General features: G+C 45.9%; 1 protein-coding gene and 1 long non-coding RNA gene across 2 annotated transcripts in view; one reads left to right on the top strand and one right to left on the bottom strand.

Annotated features, from left to right (window-relative positions):
- The window catches only part of LOC102159067, a 124,611-nt gene that overhangs the window by 62,328 nt on the left and 40,353 nt on the right, over nt 1-21,930 (top strand). The window contains exons 12-15 of the mRNA XM_021065551.1: nt 4,312-4,429; nt 7,722-7,791; nt 17,819-18,062; nt 19,863-19,968. Coding sequence (XP_020921210.1) covers nt 4,312-4,429; nt 7,722-7,791; nt 17,819-18,062; nt 19,863-19,968 — 538 coding nt within the window. The remainder of the gene's footprint in view (nt 1-4,311; nt 4,430-7,721; nt 7,792-17,818; nt 18,063-19,862; nt 19,969-21,930) is intronic.
- On the bottom strand, nt 498-15,477 carry LOC110255802. Its single transcript, XR_002336647.1, has 3 exons — nt 14,916-15,477; nt 14,628-14,806; nt 498-3,084 (listed from the first exon to the last, which is right to left on the bottom strand). It is a non-coding gene; the product is annotated as an uncharacterized LOC110255802 (long non-coding RNA).

Here is a 21,930-nt window from a genome sequence, read left to right on the forward strand (position 1 = left end):
TCCTTTTGTGGCTCACCAGGTTAAGAACCCAATTAGTATCCATGAGGATTCGGGTTCAATCCCTGACCTTGCTCAGTGGGTTAAGGGTCTGGTGCTGTGAGCTGTGGTGTAGGTCGAGGATGTGGCTTGGATCCTGCTATGCTGTGGCTGTGGTATAGGATGGCAGCTGCAGTTCCAATTCGACCCCTAGCCTGGGAACTTCCAAACAGAAAAAGAAAAGGAAAAAAAAACTCTTCTCCCAGGTAAACTATTCTAGTTTTCTCAGCTGTCCTTCATATGGATCTCATTTCAAGATATCCTGCCATCCTGGCATCCCTTCTGGAAAATGTTCCAGCTGCTCAGGACTGGGTACCTCAAGGCATCACACTGCCCACCAGTGTTTTACCCACTGGCATATTGCCTCCTCTGAAGCCATGTATCCCTCATTCTTTCCTTATAAATTTATGTTTTAAACCTAAATCCAAGGTTTTTATTCTTCTGAATTTCATTTCATTGTGTTTTTTTTTTTTTTGCATTCTTATTCTTTTTGGTTAAAATAATTTTAAATGCTAATAATACCATCCAGTAAATTATCTCCCTCTCTCTCCGTCTCCCCCTCTCTCACCTTTGTGTCATCAGTAAATTTAACAGTATTTCTCTGTGTTCATCCAAGTCTTAGAGAAGATCCCTTGCACAGAGCACAGTGAGAACAGAGTTCTGAGTCACTAAACCTTCTCCTGGCTGAGATTCACTTGGCATTACTTGTTTCACTTTGAGAAGAGATGTTCATTCATTTGCTCAAAGATATAATACAAGGACACCTTTGGGAGAGGAATGGAAAAGAAAAGGTACTGGTAATAATTCCAGGAATTACTCCTTCTAAAGGGTCACAGCAGGACAATTCACATTATCCTTTAGTTGCATCTGGGTGAAGGGGCATGAATTTGTCATAGCTTTGCCCTGTAATAGACACCCCTACCCCTACCCCTACCCCTCCACATGGGCAGAGTGAAACAGTTTCCCTGTGTATCTGTTAGGAGCAAGCGTGAATAGGCCTTCCACAGCCACAGAGCCGTGATGCCATGCCCTCGAAGTATGGAAAGATGCCACACTTCATTACCTCTCAGGGACCCTGGAGCAGGGGACTTGAGGTTTCATTTGCAGTGACGGCCTCCTCCGGTCCCTGCTTCCTTGGCATTTTGTACTGGTGCCTGGATAAGTGTTAGGTTATTTTTCTGACAAGCTGAAAGATGAAGTCTGAGGTGAACAACTGGCTGATGACATAAATGTACTCAAATTCATCAAGCCTACACCATGCAGAACTGTTGATCCAGACCTAACCAAACTGATTTCAGAGTAGATGAAAAACTGATAGAGGAAAGACTATTTAAATCGCCCCATAGATGCCTTCAAAAAAGAACAGCTTTTGTCATAAGTATCCCAATAAATCTATCTGCTTTATGCATGGTAGAGATTTTAAAAAACATAGTATGAGTCTCCTCTGAATTAAGAAAATTTACACAGAAATGATTATCAGAATGAACTATAAATTACAATCAAATCCTTTTTTAGAGACTTCATCCCCAGCAATTAATCTGTGCACAGGAGACTGAATCCGTGTTTCCAAGCAGTAATTCCAAGGAGTTTAAAGGCTTTTCCTCAAGCTTTATCTCTTAAAGTATGAAGTATGTTTTAAAGTCAGTACCTCTAATGGCTGATCACCATGACCATCTTCTTAATCTAAGTCTGAAAACTTGGCCAGGTTTTCACTTCTGCCCCATTTTCTGCCATGAAATTTCCTTCCCAGAGATTAAATGTATCCGGAGAAAGGTAACACAGATGATGAATGGTATTATGGAGAGGTGAATCAAAGTGGGTCCAAAAAATTTTTATTTGAGGGAAATTTAAACGAGAGAAGATTAATTGACAGAACAAGTGAGTTGAAGGATTCTCAAAGTACCACAGAGAAATGTGCATGCCGAGGAGGAGACGTGCTTGTTATCTTTTTTATTGTTGGAGAACAGACACTTCATAAAGTAACAATAGCAGGCTTTTTCAACTGCTTCTTGAAAATTACTTTTTAAAGAGAGAAGTTCCATTAACCAGTGAGATCAGATTCATTGGGGTTTTGTAATAGAAGCCAGTGAATCTAAACCATAATATAAATCTTAAAAAACAATACCACGGGCAAATGGAGAGTGTCAGGCAGTTGGATTGGTTTGTGAAGTGCCTGTGATCTGAAAGCAGACACAAAATGAGTAATGGGTCTTGTGAGTTCTGAAATTTGAAATCAGCTCAGTCTATAGCTCTCTGACTTTTTTGGCTTGGGGGTAGGAGATGAGGAGCTTTGGATGGAAAGTTCAAGAAAACTCAGCAGTGAAAAGTTTCATCAGGCAAAGATGCACCTATCATTTGGAAAGAAACTGAGTCTTGACATGGATACTCTCTCACCCTCTACAATATGAGACAGTCCAGCAGGGGTTATAGCCAAAGTGAGTGGGAGTGCTGCCCAATGGCCAATTTAAAGGGTCTCTCCCATTGTTCTGATAGGGCCACCATAGCAGAAGATTCTCAAGAAATAACTTTTGATGTATTGAAATTTACAAATTTAATACTTGAAAAAGGAGTCAAAAGTAATGAGCAATTTAAATGAAAAAATATACTACCATACTAGCAAACAGTGCAGAGGGAACTTTACTAAGACGTAACTGATTAAATGAGAAAATAATTACCAGAGGAAAAAAGCAATATTGAAACAGCTTTGGGAAATCCAGTGTACTTCTGTAATTGCTGACAGTATGTATAAAAGCATCTTACCTGCAGGCTTCAGTGATACATACACCTATCACATGCATGATCACCGTTCCAGGTACCATCTATTCTGATATTTTCAAGGTCATCTCAAAGGATCCCTCCAAGCTCTAAACAGTTCCACAGTTCTGTCATTTGTTAAGCTATGAGAACATCCATTGTAGACTGCTGTGTACACTTATCTGTTAAGAATGCTTCAAGCTGCCATCCAGGCTTCCTGGGCTTGAATCCTGAACCTGCTGCTTAGTAACTTTGGCAAGTTCTTTAATATCTTTCTGTGCCTCAGTTTCTTCCCTGTGAAGGAACAATAATAATGGCTATCTCATAAAGTTATATTAAGATGGAGTAAATGAGTTAATATGTGTAAAATGCTTGGAATAGTGCTTGACACATAATAAGTCGATAAATGTTTGCTATTATAATAACATTTAAAAAAATGACCAACTCGCATAAGGAGTTTATCTTTCTTTCATTAACAAAAGTATCAGGATATAAGTGATTGCTGCATTGTTTAGCTTATCAGTGGTGTCTCAGGCACCTTTAATCTCACGTCACTTCACTGTCCTTACCATAATTGGCTTTCTGTCCTACAGCCCATGGCCTCATGGTCTCATAATGGCTGCTATCGCTCCAGATAGCTCACATCTCAACTGTGTTCAAAATCAGAAAGATCCACACCATCCAGGCAAGAGGAAAAGTAAGAAAGAAAAATGAGAGAGACAAGAGAAAAAGAGACTATCTCACAGTATTTTCACCTTTTATGAAAGCAAAATATTTTCCTAGAGCTCCTCTGCTGATTTCTGCTTATCTCATTGATCAAAACTGAGTCACATGACACCCCTGAAATCAAGGGCTCTCTGCCTTGATTTTTTTTGGCAGGGAAGAAAGGAGACAACCGTGGGTCCTCCACAATTATTCATTCCTTGTTATGCTCAGTGCTTTGTTTCTACTTTGGCTGTGGGAAGGACAGTCTGTCCTCAGAGCACTCATGTGAATTAATCAATAACTACAGATCTTTTATAACATGCGAGGTCACTGATGCCACCTCTAAATTCTTTCTGCCTTCATGATACTTGAAAGCTCAATGTCTTCTTCTAAAAGGCTGTTCAGACTCCCACTAGAATACACAAGGATACCCATTGGAGTCCTCAGCCAGTCAGCTTTGGTTGAGTCCCTGCTCTCTAATGGGCCTCGTGAGGCTCCAAAGGAGGCACCCTTGACTCTGGATTGTACACATCTGAATGAGAAAATAAGAGCTGCACACATCACGCATCAACTCCATGCTCAACCCTCCTGGAGCCCAGAAAAGGGAGTGATTAAATGGCCTGGCACATAGAGAGGTTCCCATGGAGGATTTATTGAGGTCACAATGAATGGGGAGAATTTATATGCGCCAAGGAGAAGAGGGGAGAACTCCTGACAGGAAGGTTGGTCTACGAAAAGGCTCCTGGTTGGAGCGAACAGGGTGTGGGAGGGGCATTCATTCTTATCCTTTTGTGATTTTTATGTTTTTCCTCTTAGAACTTGGAAGAAGCTGCCCAAAGTTGAGAACATGCCAAACATTAGCATTAATAATGCTGTGAATTCTCCAAATGTGAATTACATCCGCTGGAAAGTGCACGGAGACTGGGTTACTCAGGTAAAAAAAAAAAAAAAAAAAAGTTTAAATGTGAATTATAATTGGTCAGCCTGCCTCTCCACTATCACAGGGACAATGAAATAGGATATCACAGGTACAATCAAATAAATAACAGTACATATGTTCTTTAATGTCACCACTGGTCCTGAGGTAACTTCGTTAACCTAGCTGAAAACAAATAAAAATAAATGTCCCATGAGATACCAGAATGGCACAAAGGTTGATAAATACCACATTTCTAGAAGTGAGTGAAAATAATCAATTTGAACTTCCTGGCATGTTTGTTTTGGGAGTTTTGCACCATGGTCTGAAGATAGCAGATGTGTTTTCCTTTCTCTCGTAGAAGCTAGCACCAACTCAGATGACCCAAGTGTCTTGGGGCCCATAATGTGACTCTAGACCTGAGAGTTGTTTCCCTGGGATTTCTCTGGCTCTGACAAGTGAAATTCGTGTTTCCCAAGTGCATGAAAAAGCAGAACATTGTCCTTTATGTTCAGTCAGCCCATTATAACCAAGAAAAATGCAAACATATGTCCACACTAAAACTTTTACATGAATGTTCCTAGCAGAATTATTCATAATAGCCAAAAAGTAGAATAGTTCAAATGTCCATCACCTGATGAACAGATAAACCCAATTTGGTCCATCGGTACAACAAAATATCATTTGACACTAAAAGGAATGAAGTAATGATACATGCTGTAACATGAACGACACTCGAAAGCATTATGCTGAGTGAAAACAGCCTGTCACAAAAGACCCATGTCATATGATTCCATTTATATGAAATGTCCGGGATAGGCAAATCCACATGGATAAAAAAGCAGATTAGTGGTTGCCTAGAGATGAGGAAATCGGGAGCAAATGGGGAGTGGATTTTAATAGGTATGGGGTTTCTTTTTGAAGTGATGCAGATGTTTTAAAATTGAAAATGGTGATGGTGCACAACTCTGAATACGCTAAAACCCATAAAATCATACACTTTAAATTGAGAGAAAAAAAAATACAACCCAGAGGAGTTCCCTGGTGGCCTATCGAGTTAAGGATCGAACATTGTCACTGTGGTGTCTCGGGTCACTGCTGTGGCACTGGTTCAGTCCCTGGCCTGGGAACTTCCACATGCCATGGGCATGGCTCCCACCAAAAAAGACAGCCCAGAAACCAAATGCAGAGTGGACATGCAGGAGGGAGGGCCAGGTCCTTCAGGATTGATGAGAAATCTCTCGGAGGACAAACAGCTCATCTCTTTTTAAACACATCAGGTTTAAACTAGGTAGAGATATTTTTAATAAGAAGACTTATGCAAGAAAAGAAAGGCAGGAAATATTGGATGAATGGAAAAGAGCCTAACTTATTTGCTAAGTGAAAATGAAAATTAAAGAAGGAGAAAAATGAACTCAGAAAATGGCACTTGTCTAGAAGATGAAGATCCACAAAATTTCAAACTTAAAGAGAATAGAATACCACTCTTACAGTAGAAAGGAAATGTGAATTATAAGAAAGCTAGATGTAGGAGTTCCCTGGTGGCTCAGCGTGTTAAGGATCTAACATTGTCGCTGCTCTGGTGAGGGATGGATCCCTGGCCCAGGAACTTCTGCATGCCTGGAAGGAAGGGAGGGAGGCGGGGAGGAAGGAAGGAAGAAAGAAAAAGAAGGAAAGAAAGACAGGTATTAAAGGAAAACAGTAGTCTGGCTGAATAAGCACTTGTAAAATTGCCGCATAATATGATATATTTCTCAAAGTTGGTTGGAACAACGTTTCTTCCTTCAACTTGTTTGAGGTACAATTTACCTATCATAAAATTCACCCATTTTAAGTGTACAATTAATGACTGTAGATAAGGTAACCGAGCTGTGCAGTTTTCACCACAATCCAGTTTAAGAACATTTCCATCACCCCAATTAGATCCCTCTTAACCACGTGCAGTTAATCCCAGTTCCTCCTTCCAGCTCAGGCAACCACTAATCTTTCTATTTCTATAGACTTGCTTTTTTAGCCATTTTCTGTAAATAGAATCATATATGACCTTTTGTGCCCAGCTTCTTGCACTTAGCAAAGTGGAGCTGTGCTTTTATGGAGTGTAGACACTTTGTCTCCCTGATTTACCACCCCCCAGATGGCCCTCCTGGCCAGCCCACCTTCTCTGACTGCCCTCTTCAGTCCTTCCAGAAGTGGAAGGAACAGAACTGAGACCCAGAGCCGGTGCTGCCCAGGGATGACCACACACAGAAGCGGGGGTGGGGAGAAAACAAGGCCCGGCAGAGAGCCACTGTCAGGTGGGAGAATTCCCCGGGGCTGCGTCCTTCTTTCTCTCCCTGCACTTCAGAGCCTGTGTTCAGGACCTTCCTGAGGGGTCACCTGCTTCCAGGGAGCCTGTTCCCATGGGGAAACGGCAGAGGGCAGTTCTGGGCTCAGTGGACTGCTCTGGACCACACCCCAACTCCAGAACCCACCCCCCTTCCTCCCAACTCTTTGGGTCTGTGGTTTCCGCATTCCGTGGGGGTTCAACTCAGGAGTTCTCTCTCTTCTCTTCTCCTCCTCTAAACCAGGCATAGTGCCTGGAAGGTCCAAACAGTAGGGAATCACCCTGTGTAACTAACACGGTGCTCTGTCAACAGTGTGGTGGCTTTGCCCCAGGTTTACATGCTCATATTCTTACTAAGGACTTCTGCAGCGGGAGAAGGTGGCCTGAGGGCAGAGGAACTCCTCAAATCCACCGAGTCTGGTTCCTTGCCCCACAAATGGCCCTGGCCCCCATTCAGGGTCCTGTCTGAAAGCTCTGGTTCCCCAATCCCAACACATCTGCCTCAAAGCCTGGTGCTCCACTTCCAAAGAGAGCAGGAAAGAGGCCTTTATCCTTCCCAGTACGACACTCAGCATAGCTTCCAATTTAACTCTGATTTACAGTGAAAAATACGCTGGTTTCTCTGTGAAACCCCCGCGGCTGTGCAGGCAGCATTCTGATTTTCTCAGAAATATCTAAACAAGGTCGTAGACACTTCCGCACGGTCTATCAGATAGGCCACGCAGGAATCACTTGTTCTGGTGTTAGCCTTGAGCGAGCATAAAGGGAAACAGTCCCCATGCACTTGGCACCACCTTGCCACCTGCCCGCGTCCGCCCACACGCAAATGCAGTTTTGAAAGACGCACCTGTCCTGTGGACAGGGCGTTCCTTTCTCCCTCTTGAAATGTGTGTCGAAACATCACCTTATATATAGTTACCAACTCTTCTTCACCTGCTGTGTGATCTTCATATTAATTTGCATTTTCTTTTTTTTTTTCATCTCTAGCTGAACTACTACGATTCTATCAACGCCGTTATCTCAAGCTCCAATCATGAGCCCACTGCTCTAGTCATAGGTACTGCTTACATACACTTCTCTCAGGTTCACCGTGTGTGTGTGTGTGTGTGGTGTGTGTGTGTGTGTGTGTGTGTGTGTGTGTCAGATCCTTGGCTGTCTCCCACCTTTAGAATCTTTGCATTGCCACAGGCATCCCATACTTTGATAATAACTCCCAGTGCAGCTCAAAATGGGACAACCTCCCACTGCTGAGTTTTATAAGCCTCACGCTAAGCTGTTGGAGAGACAGAGGGAGGGAGGCACGCCTTTCACAGGCTTTACGTGTACCAAAAACTCGATTGATATTTGTTGAGGTGAAATAAGAGCAAAATCTGCTCCAGGCAATCTCAGGCCATACCATTTGAGCAGCCCTGATGTGCTACATGATATAAAATATACAGCGATATTGACATAAAACAGTGGTTGGGGCATTTGTATGAAGGGGGATTTGGGAGTTTCTAAGAATTCAAAATTCATGCTGGATATAACATTTGTCAGTAATGGCAACAGGAAGACCCAGAACCTGAAGACGTTTGGATTTTCTAGAAGCTGAACTTGGATCAAGTGAATTCAGAGAAAGGCCAAGGGAGAACCCAGGTCCCAATCCAGCCCTCCCTCTTAGAGCCCCCAGCCCCAGCAGTCTGGGCAGGGGTTTGACCAGGCTGAACCTGGGTCTTTGGCATAGGGCATGTGGCAGGGCAAGTCTGGGCTGTTCACTCAGAGTCATTTTGTCTGGACCAGACTGAGGACGTATATCCTGGCACCAGATGAACTCTGAAAAGTTGGCTGAACCAGGAACCAATTCCTTTACATTAGATTATCCCCTGAATACCAGCTCATGGTCTGAAATAGACGCAACCTCTAACTCACCCTGGAGGATTCCACCTAGAACACTTAGTGCCAGGCACTATGCTAAGTTCCTGCCGTGTATTGTGGGGGGGTTTTAATTTTTTTTTTTTTTAACAGCCAGACCTGTGGCACATGGAAGCTCTGGGCTACTGGTCCAATCAGAGCTGCAGGTGCAGGCCTGTGCCACAGCCACAGCAACACGGGATCCGAGCCACATCTTGTGACAACACTGGATCCTTAACCCACTGCACAAGGCCAGAGATTGAACCTGCATCCTCACGAACACTATACCAGGTTCTTAACCCACTGAGCCACAATGGGAACTCCCTTGTATCATTTTATTTCATCACCATAATAATCTTAGATTAGATTCTACTATTAGCTCCATCTCACAGGTGAGTAAACTAAGGTGCAGAATAATTAAACCGTCCTGGGGTATCGTTCAGGATGTGTGTGTGTGTGTGTGTGTGTGTGTGTGTGTGTGTGTGTGTGTGTTGAACGAAACCCAACTCAGACTGACACAAGCGAAAAGTTGAATTCGTTGGTTGTTTCATATAGCCTGAGAAGGGCAGGAAAGCAGCTCTGAGCTGGGAGCTACTAGGAGCAGGGACTCAAATGCTGCTCCACTTCTGTTTTTCTCCCACCTGATTCCCTCTGCACATCGGTCCCCCCAGGTGACAGCGAGCCCAGCCTCACACAGCTTAGCCACCAACAGAGCCCAGCTGATGCTCCTGGTCCCTCATTCAACCACCCCTGGGAAGGTTCTCATTGGCCAGTTTGGCCCATCTTTGGGAAAATCATTATCCAAGTGACCAAGGGAGGGCAGGGACAAAAAGAACCTGGCAGTGCCCATTCAAACCACCTGATTAGTGTGTGGGAGGGGGTGCTTTCCAGAGTGGGAACAGAGAGAGGGGGTTACTAACTACAAAAGTTAAAGAATGGCTACTGCCTGAGCCATGCAACTTGGACCTGGAAGGCCAAGAACTTGAACTCAGGTCTGTCTCCAAAACCTGTGCTTGTAATCTCCAGACTACAACAATGATGTCACTTGGGAGCCTGTTAGAAATGCAAAGTGTTGGAGTTCCTATTGTGGCTCAGCGGGTTACAGACCCAATGTAGTGTGCACGACTATACAGGTTTGATCCCTGACCTCACTCAGTGGATTAAGGATTGGGCTACACCACAAACAGTGGTGTAGGTTATAGATGTGGCTTGGATCCTGTGTTGCTGTGCGTGTGGCGTAGGTCTGCACCTGCAGCTCCAATTTAGCCCTAGCCCCGGAAACTTCCATGTGCTGCAGGTGCTACCATAAAAAGAAAAAAAAAAGGAAAGAAATGCAAAGTGACAGCCACCCCTTCGATTACTGAATCAGGCTGCCTTTGAAAAGATCTGCGGGTACCTTGTGTACATGTCAAGTCCAAGGGGCCTCCTTTAATGACAATAGTATGTTTTTTGCTAATTTTTCTATCTTTTCTGTGTTAGTCTGTCTTTATAATTATTTTGTAATAACTTGCCCTTTGAAGATCCTAATTCTTCACACTTACTTTATTAAACTTCACCCTGATTTGTGAAGTTCTTGAGAGTGTGTTGGAAAGTCCCATCCAATTATTCAACGTCAATATTATCATATTTAATTTTCAAGCTGATGCTGGTGATGCCTCCTTACATGTGCTTGGTACTTACTAATTTATAAAGAACTTCCATATTCATCAGTGGTTCTGTCTTGGCTGCCCTTAGGAATTATCTGGGGGACTTTATAAAGTCTTATTACTACCTGGGTCTTGCCCTCAGAGATTCTGGCTTAATTGGTTTGGGATAAAGCCTGGGCATTGGGACTTTTAAAAGCTCCCCCAATGATTCTAATACATGGTCAAGATTAAAAGCACTGTTCAAGGGCTGTGACCCAAGCGTTTGTGTTTTTTTGTTTTTTGTTTTTGTTTTTGTCTTTTAGGGCCGCACTCGTAGCATATGGAAGTTCCCAGGCTAGGGGTTGAATTGGAGCTAGAGCTGCCAGCCTACACCACAGCCACAGCAATGCAGGACCTGAGCCACATCTGTGACCTACACCACAGGTCACAGCAACACCGGATCCTTGAGCCACTGATGGAGGTTAGGGATGGAACCTACACCCTCATGGATGCTAGTCAGATTCGTTTCCGCTGAGCCACGATGGAAACTCCTCTGTATTTTTTAGACACTTCCTAGTGACTTTAATTTGCAGCCAAGGTTGAGAACCATTCTCATGTATTATATTAATGATTTGATCTTCACGGTATCAAGTGTACCCACTCTTATCCTACAGGTGAGCACATGCAAGTTCAAAGAGATTTGCCCATCAGGTCACTTAGCTGGAAGAAGTGGAATTGGGACCTGACTCCAGTTTTTCTGACCTCAGTGCCCTATTCCCTAGACCTGGGTTGGTAAGGCCCTGTCCCTCAGGCCTTGGAGTTTGTTTGGGGACAGCTTCGTTTCAAAAGGAGATTCTGACCCTGGAGCGGAATAAGTCTCTGAAACGTCATCATTCACCCTAGAGCAGCGAGAAAGCTGTAGCCGGTAGAGGGCGCCTCTGTCTTTGGGGTGGGGTCCCTGCATGCCCAGCAGTAGCAGCAGCCGCCTGAGAAAGGACCAGTGAGGAGCCCAGACCCAGACACGCAGGTCTGCCCCCTGCCCAGTGGAAGCGGGGGAGAGAGAGGCTGGGGAGGCAGGGATTGGATGTTCATCACCGAGGGGGAGTTACGACTTGGGTCTCTTCTTACATGAGACCTTCTCAGGTATTTCATTCGCTGGAATGATCTTCACCTTTTCTGCCTCCCCCTCTCAGAGCCATCCCTGGCCCCACTCCTGGATTTTAAGGGCCTGCTTTCACCAAGCAGTGCATTCGTAAGTGAATAAAATATGTAACACCATCTTCGGCAGCTCACAAGTCATCCACCCACGTAATGACAACAGCCATTTCTTTTATGAAGCCTTACCACCGAGCTGGGCCCGAGCATTTCTGAGCTCTGGAGAAGCTGAAACCTCAGGGTTTTTTTTCCTCCTCTCCTTCAGAATCTCATTCTAGTCGCCACGGAACATCATGGAAAATCAGTAATGAGTCATGCCCAAGGTCTCAGCCGCCTGTGAGACACCTGCTTGCTTCTTTCTTGACAGGAATCTTACAGCAGCCCTGTCCACCTCTGATTCGCAGCCTTCAAACCACATTGTCTTTCAAGGAAAGCTTCCTTGGTAAATTTCTGATTCACTGACATTGAAATCACTGAAGTGTTGGAAAGAGATGTGCTCTGGGTAAGAAGTCGCTTGGGAATTTTCATTAGACTTTCTTGGAACTAAGAAGTGGTCGTTTTCTAGAACCGTGATGGATATGAATCTTAAGAAACTGAAAGCCAGCCTCCAGAAGCAGCTCAAAACTCAGTGTTTGTTATGACAGAACAAAAATCAGCGAGCCCAGAAGAAGGATCTCCAGGCTCTAGCCCTGGCTCTGCTGCTCATAGAGCTGTGACCTCAGGCCTCAGCCCCCTCTCCAGTTCAGTGAGGAAGTTGGACATGAGCCCAAAGTCACAGATCTTCCTTTTGCTCTAAGCCCCTGTCCCTCCCTTCCTTCACCTCACATCATGGGAAGCAGAGGCCGCTACAGCTCTGAACCCCTGTTAGTGTGTCTAGAAACCTAGATAGCTCAACTATAGAATTCCTCCACCCCGGCCCCTCGCAACATCGTTGAAGTTTCTGTTTCTCTCCGGAAGGAGAATGGGGAGGAGCCCTTAGAGCAGAACTCCTGGAAAGACTTGCCCTTTCTTACGCCTGTCCTCCAAGTTGGTCTAAGACCCACTCCAACCCAGCTGTGTCCCTCCACGCCATTAAAGTCACTCTTGTAAGGGCCACCAGTGCCCCTCCTGCTGCTGAAATCAGTGACCGGTCCTCGTCCCACTTGCCCTCTCAACACGAGCCGCAGGTCCCTTGGCTTCCTCCCTGCAGTCCTCTCACTTGGCGTGAGGACTCCACCTCTCATGGTTTCCCGTCCTTCCTGCCTGTAGCCCCTTCTCGTTCTCCCTTACTGGTCGTCTGCATCGCCATGACTCGTGTCTATGACGCAGTGACGGAGCCCCCAGCATTCAGTCTTTGGTCCTCTTCTCTTCCACATCTGCACCCCCGCGATGAGCGCTCCGCTACCACTGCTGTCAATTCCCAAAAGTACATCTCTGGCCCAGCCCCCTCCCTGAACTTCTCTCTGGTATTTCCAGCTGCCTTGGATCTATCTCCCAAGGGCACCTCCACTTGGGTAGCTCATGAGCATCGAAATTAAACCCAAACCTGAATCCAGATCTTCTTCCTCCCACCGTCTTCCCCATCTCATTTGGCTCGAAGTCCATTCTTCCAGTTGCTCTGGCCAAAGTCTGATGGTCACCCTTGACTCCTCTCTCACAACCCATCTAACTTGCTGGCCCTACCTTCATAACACACCCAGACTCTGGCTGCTGCTCCCCAGCCCCACTGCTACCCTCTAGTGAGAATCACCACCCTCTCTTCCCTGGGTTCCTGAAACAGCCTCGCTCCTCTCCCTGCCTCCATCCTGCCCTGTCGTCTCTTCTCCATGAAGCAGCCAGAGATACCCTGTAAAACGAGAAGTCAGACCTGTCCAAATCCTCCAGTGGGCCCCCATCTCAGTAAAAGTCGGAGTCCTTGGGGGACCTGTGTGTCACCCCAACCCTTGCGTCTCTGGCTTGGTCTCCTCCTTCCCTCCTTCCCTCACTCAGTCACACTGGCTCCTTCAGTATATTTAGAATGTTTTCACTGCTTCTTCCTTGTGCCTGGAAAGTTCTCCCTAAAAATGTCTGCATTGCTCACTCCCTCAGCCTCTTGAAGTCTTTGCTCAAATGTCACTTCTCAGTGAGGCCTCCTTGTCTGCTCTGTTCTATATGGCAACAGCCCAGCTCCTGGCTCTGGCATTCCCTATCCTTCCTACATTGATCTGCCCTTATTTTGTTTTGTTTTGTTTTGTTTTGTTTGATTAGGGGCACACCTGCAGCATATGGAGGTTCCCAGGCTCGGGGTCATATTGGAGCTGCCGCTGCTGGCCTACACCACAGCCACAGTAACACAGGATCTGAGCCAGGTCTGTGACCTACACCCCAGGTCTCAGCAACACCAGATCCTTAACCCACTGAGCAAGGCCAGGGATCAAACCCACATCCTCATGGGTACTAGTCAGGTTCGTTTCCGCTGCACCACGACAGGAACTCTCCCACTCTGCCCTTGTTTAAATCGATGCATCTAATCATCTTTTAATATACTATATAATTTATCTATTGTGTTTGTTTTTTGTCATCCTCCCTCATCAGAAGACAAGCCCCTCAAAGGCAAGGGTTTTGTCTGTTTCCTTCACTGTTTTGTCCCTAACACTTAGAATAGTGCATGGCACGTAAATAGGTGCTCACTAAATATTTATTGAATGGATTTATTTGTGAAGTCAGAATTCCTAACAAATCCATCTCTCTCCCAAAGCAGTGCTCTAAATCCTGACGCACCAGAGAGCAGGGATCCTGAAGTGACAAGCTCTCCAAGTGTTTCCTCCTCTGCCCTTTTCCTTCTCTCTCCCCATCCGCCCCCTCAACACTCCCCCACCATGTCCTCCACCCACGTCATTGCTCATTCGGATATGTATGTGTCCCCCCACACACACACTCTCGCACTCCTCCACTCTCTAGCACCCCCACCTCTGAATGGTCTCTGAGAGACTATAATCCTGTCAGGAGCGGGTAGATGGTTCACCCCATTCCACAGCCCCCTTCCAAGTAGTTCTAGTCTCCATTTCTGGTAGGAGCCCTTCCACCGCCCCTTAGGGACCCCCCTTTACATACTCCTGGGCCTCAGAACTCAGCTTCAGGTCAGCCAGCTATTCCCACATAGGGTCACCCCCAGCAAGAGGAAGAGACCATGAAGAGAAGAGGCCAACAATGGACAGAGGCTCTGCAACATAGGAAATGCTTTCAGGTGCATCTCTTTACTTACAGTGATGGGAGGCAGGAACCTCTTGCTTCTTTTGGTTATTCACAGACATGAAAGGGAACACATCTTGGTCAAGACCAGAGAAAGACCAGGCTGGGCTTCGAATGTCTTTTCTCCTGCAGACCTGAGCAGGGTTCCACTTTGTGACAGCAGATCTGTGGGCTTCTGCCATGCTGAGGAAACTGATGGAGTGAAGGCAATAAAACATAGGGAGGGATAAGCAAGAGAGGCCCCAAGGTCAACCTCGAAATAGGAAGAGTGAAGGACTGAGCTTTGGGGGGACATACTCACCTCACTGCTGAGCCCCTGGGATGCTCTGAGCCCATGACTGTGGATGTGGCCTCTGGGTCAGCCCTGATTCTGGAAGCCACAGTGAATAGTCAGAATTCACCTTCCACCAGGACCTCAGCACCTGAAGACTGATCTGTTAGTGTGCTGGGATCTGAACCCGCCTTGTATCTCCTCTACGTTTCCATGGTGATTGCTTAAACTTTTCATCATCCTTCTTTCAGACCTTGAGGGAGAGCAATGCTCTCTGGTTTCCATGACAACCACTTAAACATGTATCTCTGTCTGGCTCCGTTGGAAAAGAACTGCTAGAGATCATGCAAATGAACTGGCTGTTCTCCCTTCGCTTAAAAAAATAAAAATAAAGTGACACACCTGCTTAGATGTTTCAGATCTCTGCTTGTAACAAGAGGGGTGAAAGTGTCAAATTGGTGTTTGTGGAGGGTTTGCTGCATGGCTTTGACATTTCAAGTGCTCACCCGGATACCCAGGCTCATGCTGCCATCTGAAGTAATTATCTGCACTCGGCACTTGCCCTCCCCTCCCCTCTGCCTGGCGGATGAAAGAGCTGCAAGTTCAAGGCTGTTTACCTTCCTGCTATATGCCGAAGAAGAAAGGAAGGATGGGGCCGGAGAGCTTACCCAACCCAGCCCTTGGCCACTGCGGGTAGGAGCCATGCAGAGCAGGGTTGTCACCTCCTCTCGCTGTCCATTAACCAGCCAGGTTTGGCTCTGGACTCAGGTCACAAACCCAAATAATGTAGAAACCACAGTCGTTCAGAAATGACTGCTTCTCTATTGGAATTCATGGGATGCAAACCAGCCACGTGACTCTGAAGAAGAGGAACTCAGAAGTGGCAAGATGTGGGTCCCTTCCCCCAACCTGGACACCTGCCTGTCCTCCCCTGCATGACATGCCCCTAAACCGGAGGCCTTGAGAGGTAGCAGCAGCTCACACAGCCACAGGCAGATGTAAAACATGTTTCGAAACTGGGTACCAACATGTAAAATTCTGGCAGTTTCCAGTGAAAAATAGAGATTTCCCACTCCTCTGGGAAAATTGGCAGGGCTGCCTCAGTCCTCTCAGGAGGGTCTACTGGGCACAGGAGCACCACCCATGGAGGTGAAGCCTTTGACTGAACTTTTCTGAGCACATTCTCCCTGAAAAGAGCTGAGCTTCTAAGTTGTGAAAATAGGCACAAGACCCAGACCAAACCAGTTATCCTTCAGCCATTGCTGAAGTCCCAAACGATGAAAGAGGATTCTTATTTAGCAGTAGCGGAAGGCGGAGGCTAAAGACATATTCTTCCACCTTTTTCCTCCCAGATCCTTTAGTCTGAGGTTGGAGGGAGGAAGCATATAGGTGGTGGGTGATGCACTGGTGAGTGTGTTTTGGGTTTCCTCCTTGATCGTCTTCTGGTGAGACTGTTACCGACTCAGGTCCTTGGACTCTTTAATCAATAGAAATTGATAAGAGGCTGGACAAAGAATGCAGGCAAGGCTTTACTGGGACTCGTGCTGCAGCAGGAAGGGGTGAAAACAAGAAACAGTGCCCATGCTCACTTCCTGGAGGGGGACGGTAAGCTGGTTCCTTACACAGGATGAGGGTGGGGCCGATTGGTGGATCAGGCAGGAGGAGTGGTGGCCTGCCCACTCCCTTGGTGGCACCCTAGGCAGAGATGGTGCATGCTACTCTGCTCCTGCTCTCAGCACCTCAGAAATGGCAGTTGATTTGGGGCCTTTTTGTATCTTATTCATAATTGTCCTAACTGCACATGCATGTAGTTATTTTTAGTCTCTTATAGTTTCTTTGCATTTTGTTCCTCTAGGAGACATTTATCTGGGTGCAAGCACTATGGTAAAAGGTTCCAGGCCCCAGCCTGTCTCAAGACCTACAGGAAGGCCCTTGACCATTTCTGTGTGATGTTTCTGTCTGACGCTACTATTTTAATAAGATTCTTCAGTAGATTCATAAGCCCAAAAGCCGTTTGACTGAAAATATCTGTCAAAATAATTGTAGGATAGGAATTCCCCGGTGGCTCAGCAGATTAAGGATCTAGTGTTGTCTCTGCTGTTTCCAGGTTCCATCCCTGGCATGGAATTTCCACATGCCATGGGCTTGGGGGAAAAAAAATTGTAGGATGAAGTTGGATGGTTGGTTGATGAAACCAATAGGCCCCAATTTAGGAGTCAAACAACAGCTACTTGGCTCCACCAATTTTTTAATGACAATTTTCATCTCTCTGGGTGTTTGTTTACTTACCCATAAGATGGAGGCAAAGGTCCTTGCCCCACTAGTTTCTGTGAGGCTCAGATAAGATTGTTTGTGGCCCAATGTCTGGAACTTGGTAGAGATTTCATAGAATTTTGTTTCCTAGAATAAGATGGTCCCTTCATGAAGTTCCTATTGTGGCTCAGCAGGTTGAGGCCGCAGTGTTGTCTCCATGAGGATTCAGGTTGAATCCCTAGCTTCATTCAGTGGGTTAAGGATCTGGCATTGCCACAAGCAGCTGTGTGGCTGGCAGACACGGCTCAGATCCAGCATTGCTGTGGCTGTGGTGTAGACCCCAGCTGCAGCGCCCATTCTGCCTGTAGCCGGGGAGCTTCCATATGCTGCAGGTATGGACATTCAAAAAAAAAAAAAAATGTCTCTTCATGTTTCCTCTCTTCCCCTGATGGCCCTTCTTGTCTCATTCTGGAGAAGGAGGCAGGAGGAAAGCTTGCTTTTCTTACAATATCATTTTCATTTTTCAGACTATCTATGGTTTAACACCTGGGGGTAAAAGAAGAAGAAAACACTGGTTATCACCGAAAGCAAGCCTGAGACCTTTAAAAATTAGTGACTTGTCAGAAAATTGACTGTTCATGTTAAGAAATTGTGTTTTGTTTTCCTTTGAATATTTTTAGGATGCACTGTGGGAACTACAAATGTCAAGCAAAAGATGAAAGAGATGAGGGATGTAAGAAGAGATGGCAAGGCAAGACAAGGCCACGCATTCCTTGGTTTGCCCCAAAGGCGGGCAGAATGTGATTGGACCGTGTTTTGCGTCCCTAAAGGAGTCCAGGCATTTTCGTTCTGTAAGAGAAAGAACGTGCTGTTGACAGGTGGAATGGATCGAGTAATTAGAGTCTGGAATCCTTATCTGCCTGGGTAAGTCTTACTCCTCTCTGCAGCCAACAGTGCTCTAGTAAGTACAGGAGAGCAGGACCTGGGCTCGCTAGTTCCCCTGTAGGATAATTTAAGAACGCCTGTTCGGAATTGATCTCCTAGACACACAGCCTGGGAGACTTCTGCTTGGGGCTGTTAAAGTCATTATTTTGGAGTTAATCAGCAATCACTTAAAATGCAAATCTCATGCAAGGACAGAGGGGCTGAATGGAGCTGTCATTCACTCTCAGTCAGAAGGATTTTTCTTTGATCAGGTCGCTATCTTCCCTACGGGGAACGAGGATCAGTTGTAGAGGGCGATTAGGGACTCTAATGTGAGAGCCGCATCTTTCTGGGTACCTCACTCAGGTGGCCCGAAGCTTACACTCACTCCTCCACTGGAGGTGTTTAGCCCCGTCTGAGTTGAGGACTCTACCCCCTGAGGTATAGCAGAATTGACGCAAGAAAACAGGGATTGCTCTGGAGAGCCTGGAATTGGGCCAGCAGGGTAGCACACTGTTCAAGCAGAAGAACAAACTGTTGCCTTCACCTCCTCAATGTGTAATCATCTCACTGCTCAGAACTGGGCCCACATCTTTCACCGGGGTCCCTGCAGGGCAAGGGCTCAGCATCGCTCTCCTGGTCATAACAGTACCCGCCGTTTTAGTGAGCACCTCCTTCATACCAGGCACGAGGCACCATATACATTCTCTCTAATCCTCACATCAACATCTGCATCCAGGAAGAACCTGCGGCTCAGAGGAGGTAAGTAATTACTTTTTGGAAATAGCAGCAGAATCAAGGTTCAAATGCAACTGGGCTTTTAAAAGCTTCTGTCATTTCTGTCGATATGTGTTGAAGAAAGAAGAAGGGAAAATGAAGAGTTGTTAGTGGGATTTGAGAACAAGAACCAGTCATCACGGGAAAGCCAAGGATCCTGGCTGAGTCTCTGTACAGGCATCAGTGAGGACCTGCAAGGTGACCCCTGCCCGCCTTAGCTGCAGGGCGGTGCACACGGTCTCTGATCTCGTCTCTGTCCCTTTCTAGCTCGGGAATCCTGAGCAAGGGCTGCAGCCTCCATTCCCTCATCTACAATGGTGATATCAAGAATACCCCTTCCTGTAGATCACAAATAAAGATCACTTTATGCATGCAGAGCACTTAGCACCCTGTGGGATGCCTAATGAAAGAGAGAGAGAGGAAAAAGGAAGGGAGGAAGAAAGGGAGGAAGGAAGGAAAGGAAGAAGAAAGAAATGTGATTTTTCTACCCACTTCCCATGTGTCTGGAAACTGAGAACAATTGGCTTACTTTTCAGTAACTTGGCTATAAAAACATTCTTCTCTCCACCTTGACCCCAGTCCTGACTTTCCTCCACCCCACTGCACACCCAGCCCTGAGCCCCTTAGGGCACTGTGATCCCTCAGAGCTCCTCAAAATAAACTCATGTTAAAAAGACATTCGCCCCAGATTTGAATTCTGCATAAAGCAGCAACCTGCGTGGAATGTATTCCAACCCCACTCCGCTCTCTTCCACGTTTATTCCTTTTATAGTGATATTGTCAGCCGGGGGAGAAACAAAGCCCAGGGCTTCATCTCACACAGAGCTGTGTTGCTATAACTGGGTATTATTTGCTTCAGTCCTTTTATCACACAAGATATATACTCGTGTCGTTTCAGAGGGAGACATAACCCTCCTCAGGCTGAATAGAACTGCCAGATCCGGACCAAGTTTAGTCTTGCATTTTTATTTAGAAACTGCAGATAGAACCGCTTGGTGTTCATCTGTTCTTTTTCCGTTCTAGAAAACCAACAGGTATACTGAAAAGCCACACGGCTCCAGTGATCTACATCCATGTGTCTGCTGAGGATAACAGAATGTTTTCCATGTCCACCGACAACACTATTAAGGTCTTTGCCCTCTTATGTTTTGATGTATTATCCAGTACGGTTTCAGACAGAAAAGGTATTCCTTTCATGTTTTCATCTCTCTCTCTGCAGCCTTTGGGGCCTCTGGATTAGCAGAAACTCAAATGGTATTTACTTCTGTGGGTTTGCTTTGGGAAGGGAGGATATGTAGGCAGTGGAAGGGCAGCCTTTTAGAGAACTTTCTATACCTGATGTTTTGTTGGGATGAGTCAACATTATAGCATGGAGGCGCCTGCCTGCATTCTTTCCAGCATTTCCCTCTGAAGTGTGGGTTTGGAGGATGGAAAGGGGTGATGGGGACAGAATGGGGACATAGGGAGGCAGCAGTCCCTTGCCTCTAGAGCTCATCATCTTATCTTGCACTGCACAGAGACTGAGTGGACCCTTTCTGAAATGTTGTATGAAAGGCTTAGAATTTGAACTTTTCTGGTCCCAGCAGAGGCAGCGACATCAGCACCTTCATTTTGTTTGCCTTCACACCTCTCTTTATACCGAGGGTCCTGTCTACCTTTGACATTCAGTCACTCTGTGGTCTTTGTAAAACATTATTTTTTTTTATTAAAAAAAAACCCTCACTGATTTATTTCATCCATCATCTCGTATGCTTTTTCAAGTTTCCATGATTCATCTACCTTCTTTTCTGGACTGTCACAGGGCCAGAGGGTGGGAATTTAGAACTGCGTGAGTCTAAGGAATGTTCCTCAGAAAGGAGATCAGATTCACAGTTTCATACAGATGCGTAAACCAGCTCACTGACTGTTCACATAGTAAATGATTTATAAATGCTAAGGGCTGAATGGTGTCCCCTTAAAATTCATATGCTGCAGTCTTAACCCCCAGCACCTTAGAGTGTGACTATATTTGGAGATAAGGCCTATAAAGAAGTAATGATGGTTAAATGAAGTCATATTGGTGGTCCCTAGTCCACTATGACTGGTGTCCTTAGAAGAAGAGGAAATCAGGACACTTAGATGGAGAGGCCACCATTCAAGGACATAGCAAGAAGGTGGGCCCCTGCCAGCCCAGAGAGAGGCCTCAGAGGAAACCAGACCTGGAGTTCCCGTCACAGCTCAGAGGTTAACGAACCCAACTAGCATCCATGAGGATGCAGGTTCAATCCCTGGCCTCACTCAGTGGGTTAAGGATCCAGCGTTGCCATGAGCTACAGCGTAGGTCGCAGATGCGGCTTGGATCTGGCGTTGCTGTGGCTGTGATGTAGGCCGGCAGCTACAGCTCTGATTGGACCCCTAGCCTGGGAACCTTCATATGCCATGGGTGCAGCCCTAAAGAGACAAAAATAAAATAAAATAATAATAATAAGAAACCAGACCTATCCATAACTTGATTTTGGCCCTGAATCTCTTACCTCACACCACTTACAAAAGTTAACTGAAAATGGATCATAGACCTAAATGTAAAAAGAGCTACACCTACAAAACTCTTTGGAGAAAACACAGGAGTAAATCTTTATGACCTTAGACTAAGCAATGCTTTCTTAGATATGACATCAAAAACACAAGAGACAAAAGGGAAAAATAAATGAGTTGGACTTCCTCAAAAATAAAAACTTGTGCTTCAAAGGACACTATTAAGAAGGTGATTAGGGAGTTCCCATCGTGGCGCAGTGGTTAACGAATCCGACTAGGAACCACGAGATTGCGGGTTCGGTCCCTGCCCTTGCTCAGTGGGTTGACGATCCGGTGTTGCCGTGAGCTGTGGTGTAGGTTGCAGACGCGGCTCAGATCCCACGTTGCTGTGGCTCTGGCGTAGGCCGGCGGCTACAGCTCCGATTCGACCCCTAGCCTGGGAACCTCCATATGCCGCAGGAGCGGCCCAAGAAATAGCAACAACAACAACAACAATAACAACAACAATAAAAAAAGACAAAAAAAAAAAAAAAAGGTGATTAGACAACCTACAGAATAGGAGAAAAAATTGCGATCC

The sequence above is a fragment of the Sus scrofa genome, chromosome 11 (assembly GCF_000003025.6).
Source record: "Sus scrofa isolate TJ Tabasco breed Duroc chromosome 11, Sscrofa11.1, whole genome shotgun sequence".
In the NCBI taxonomy this organism is placed as follows: Eukaryota; Metazoa; Chordata; class Mammalia; order Artiodactyla; family Suidae; genus Sus; species Sus scrofa.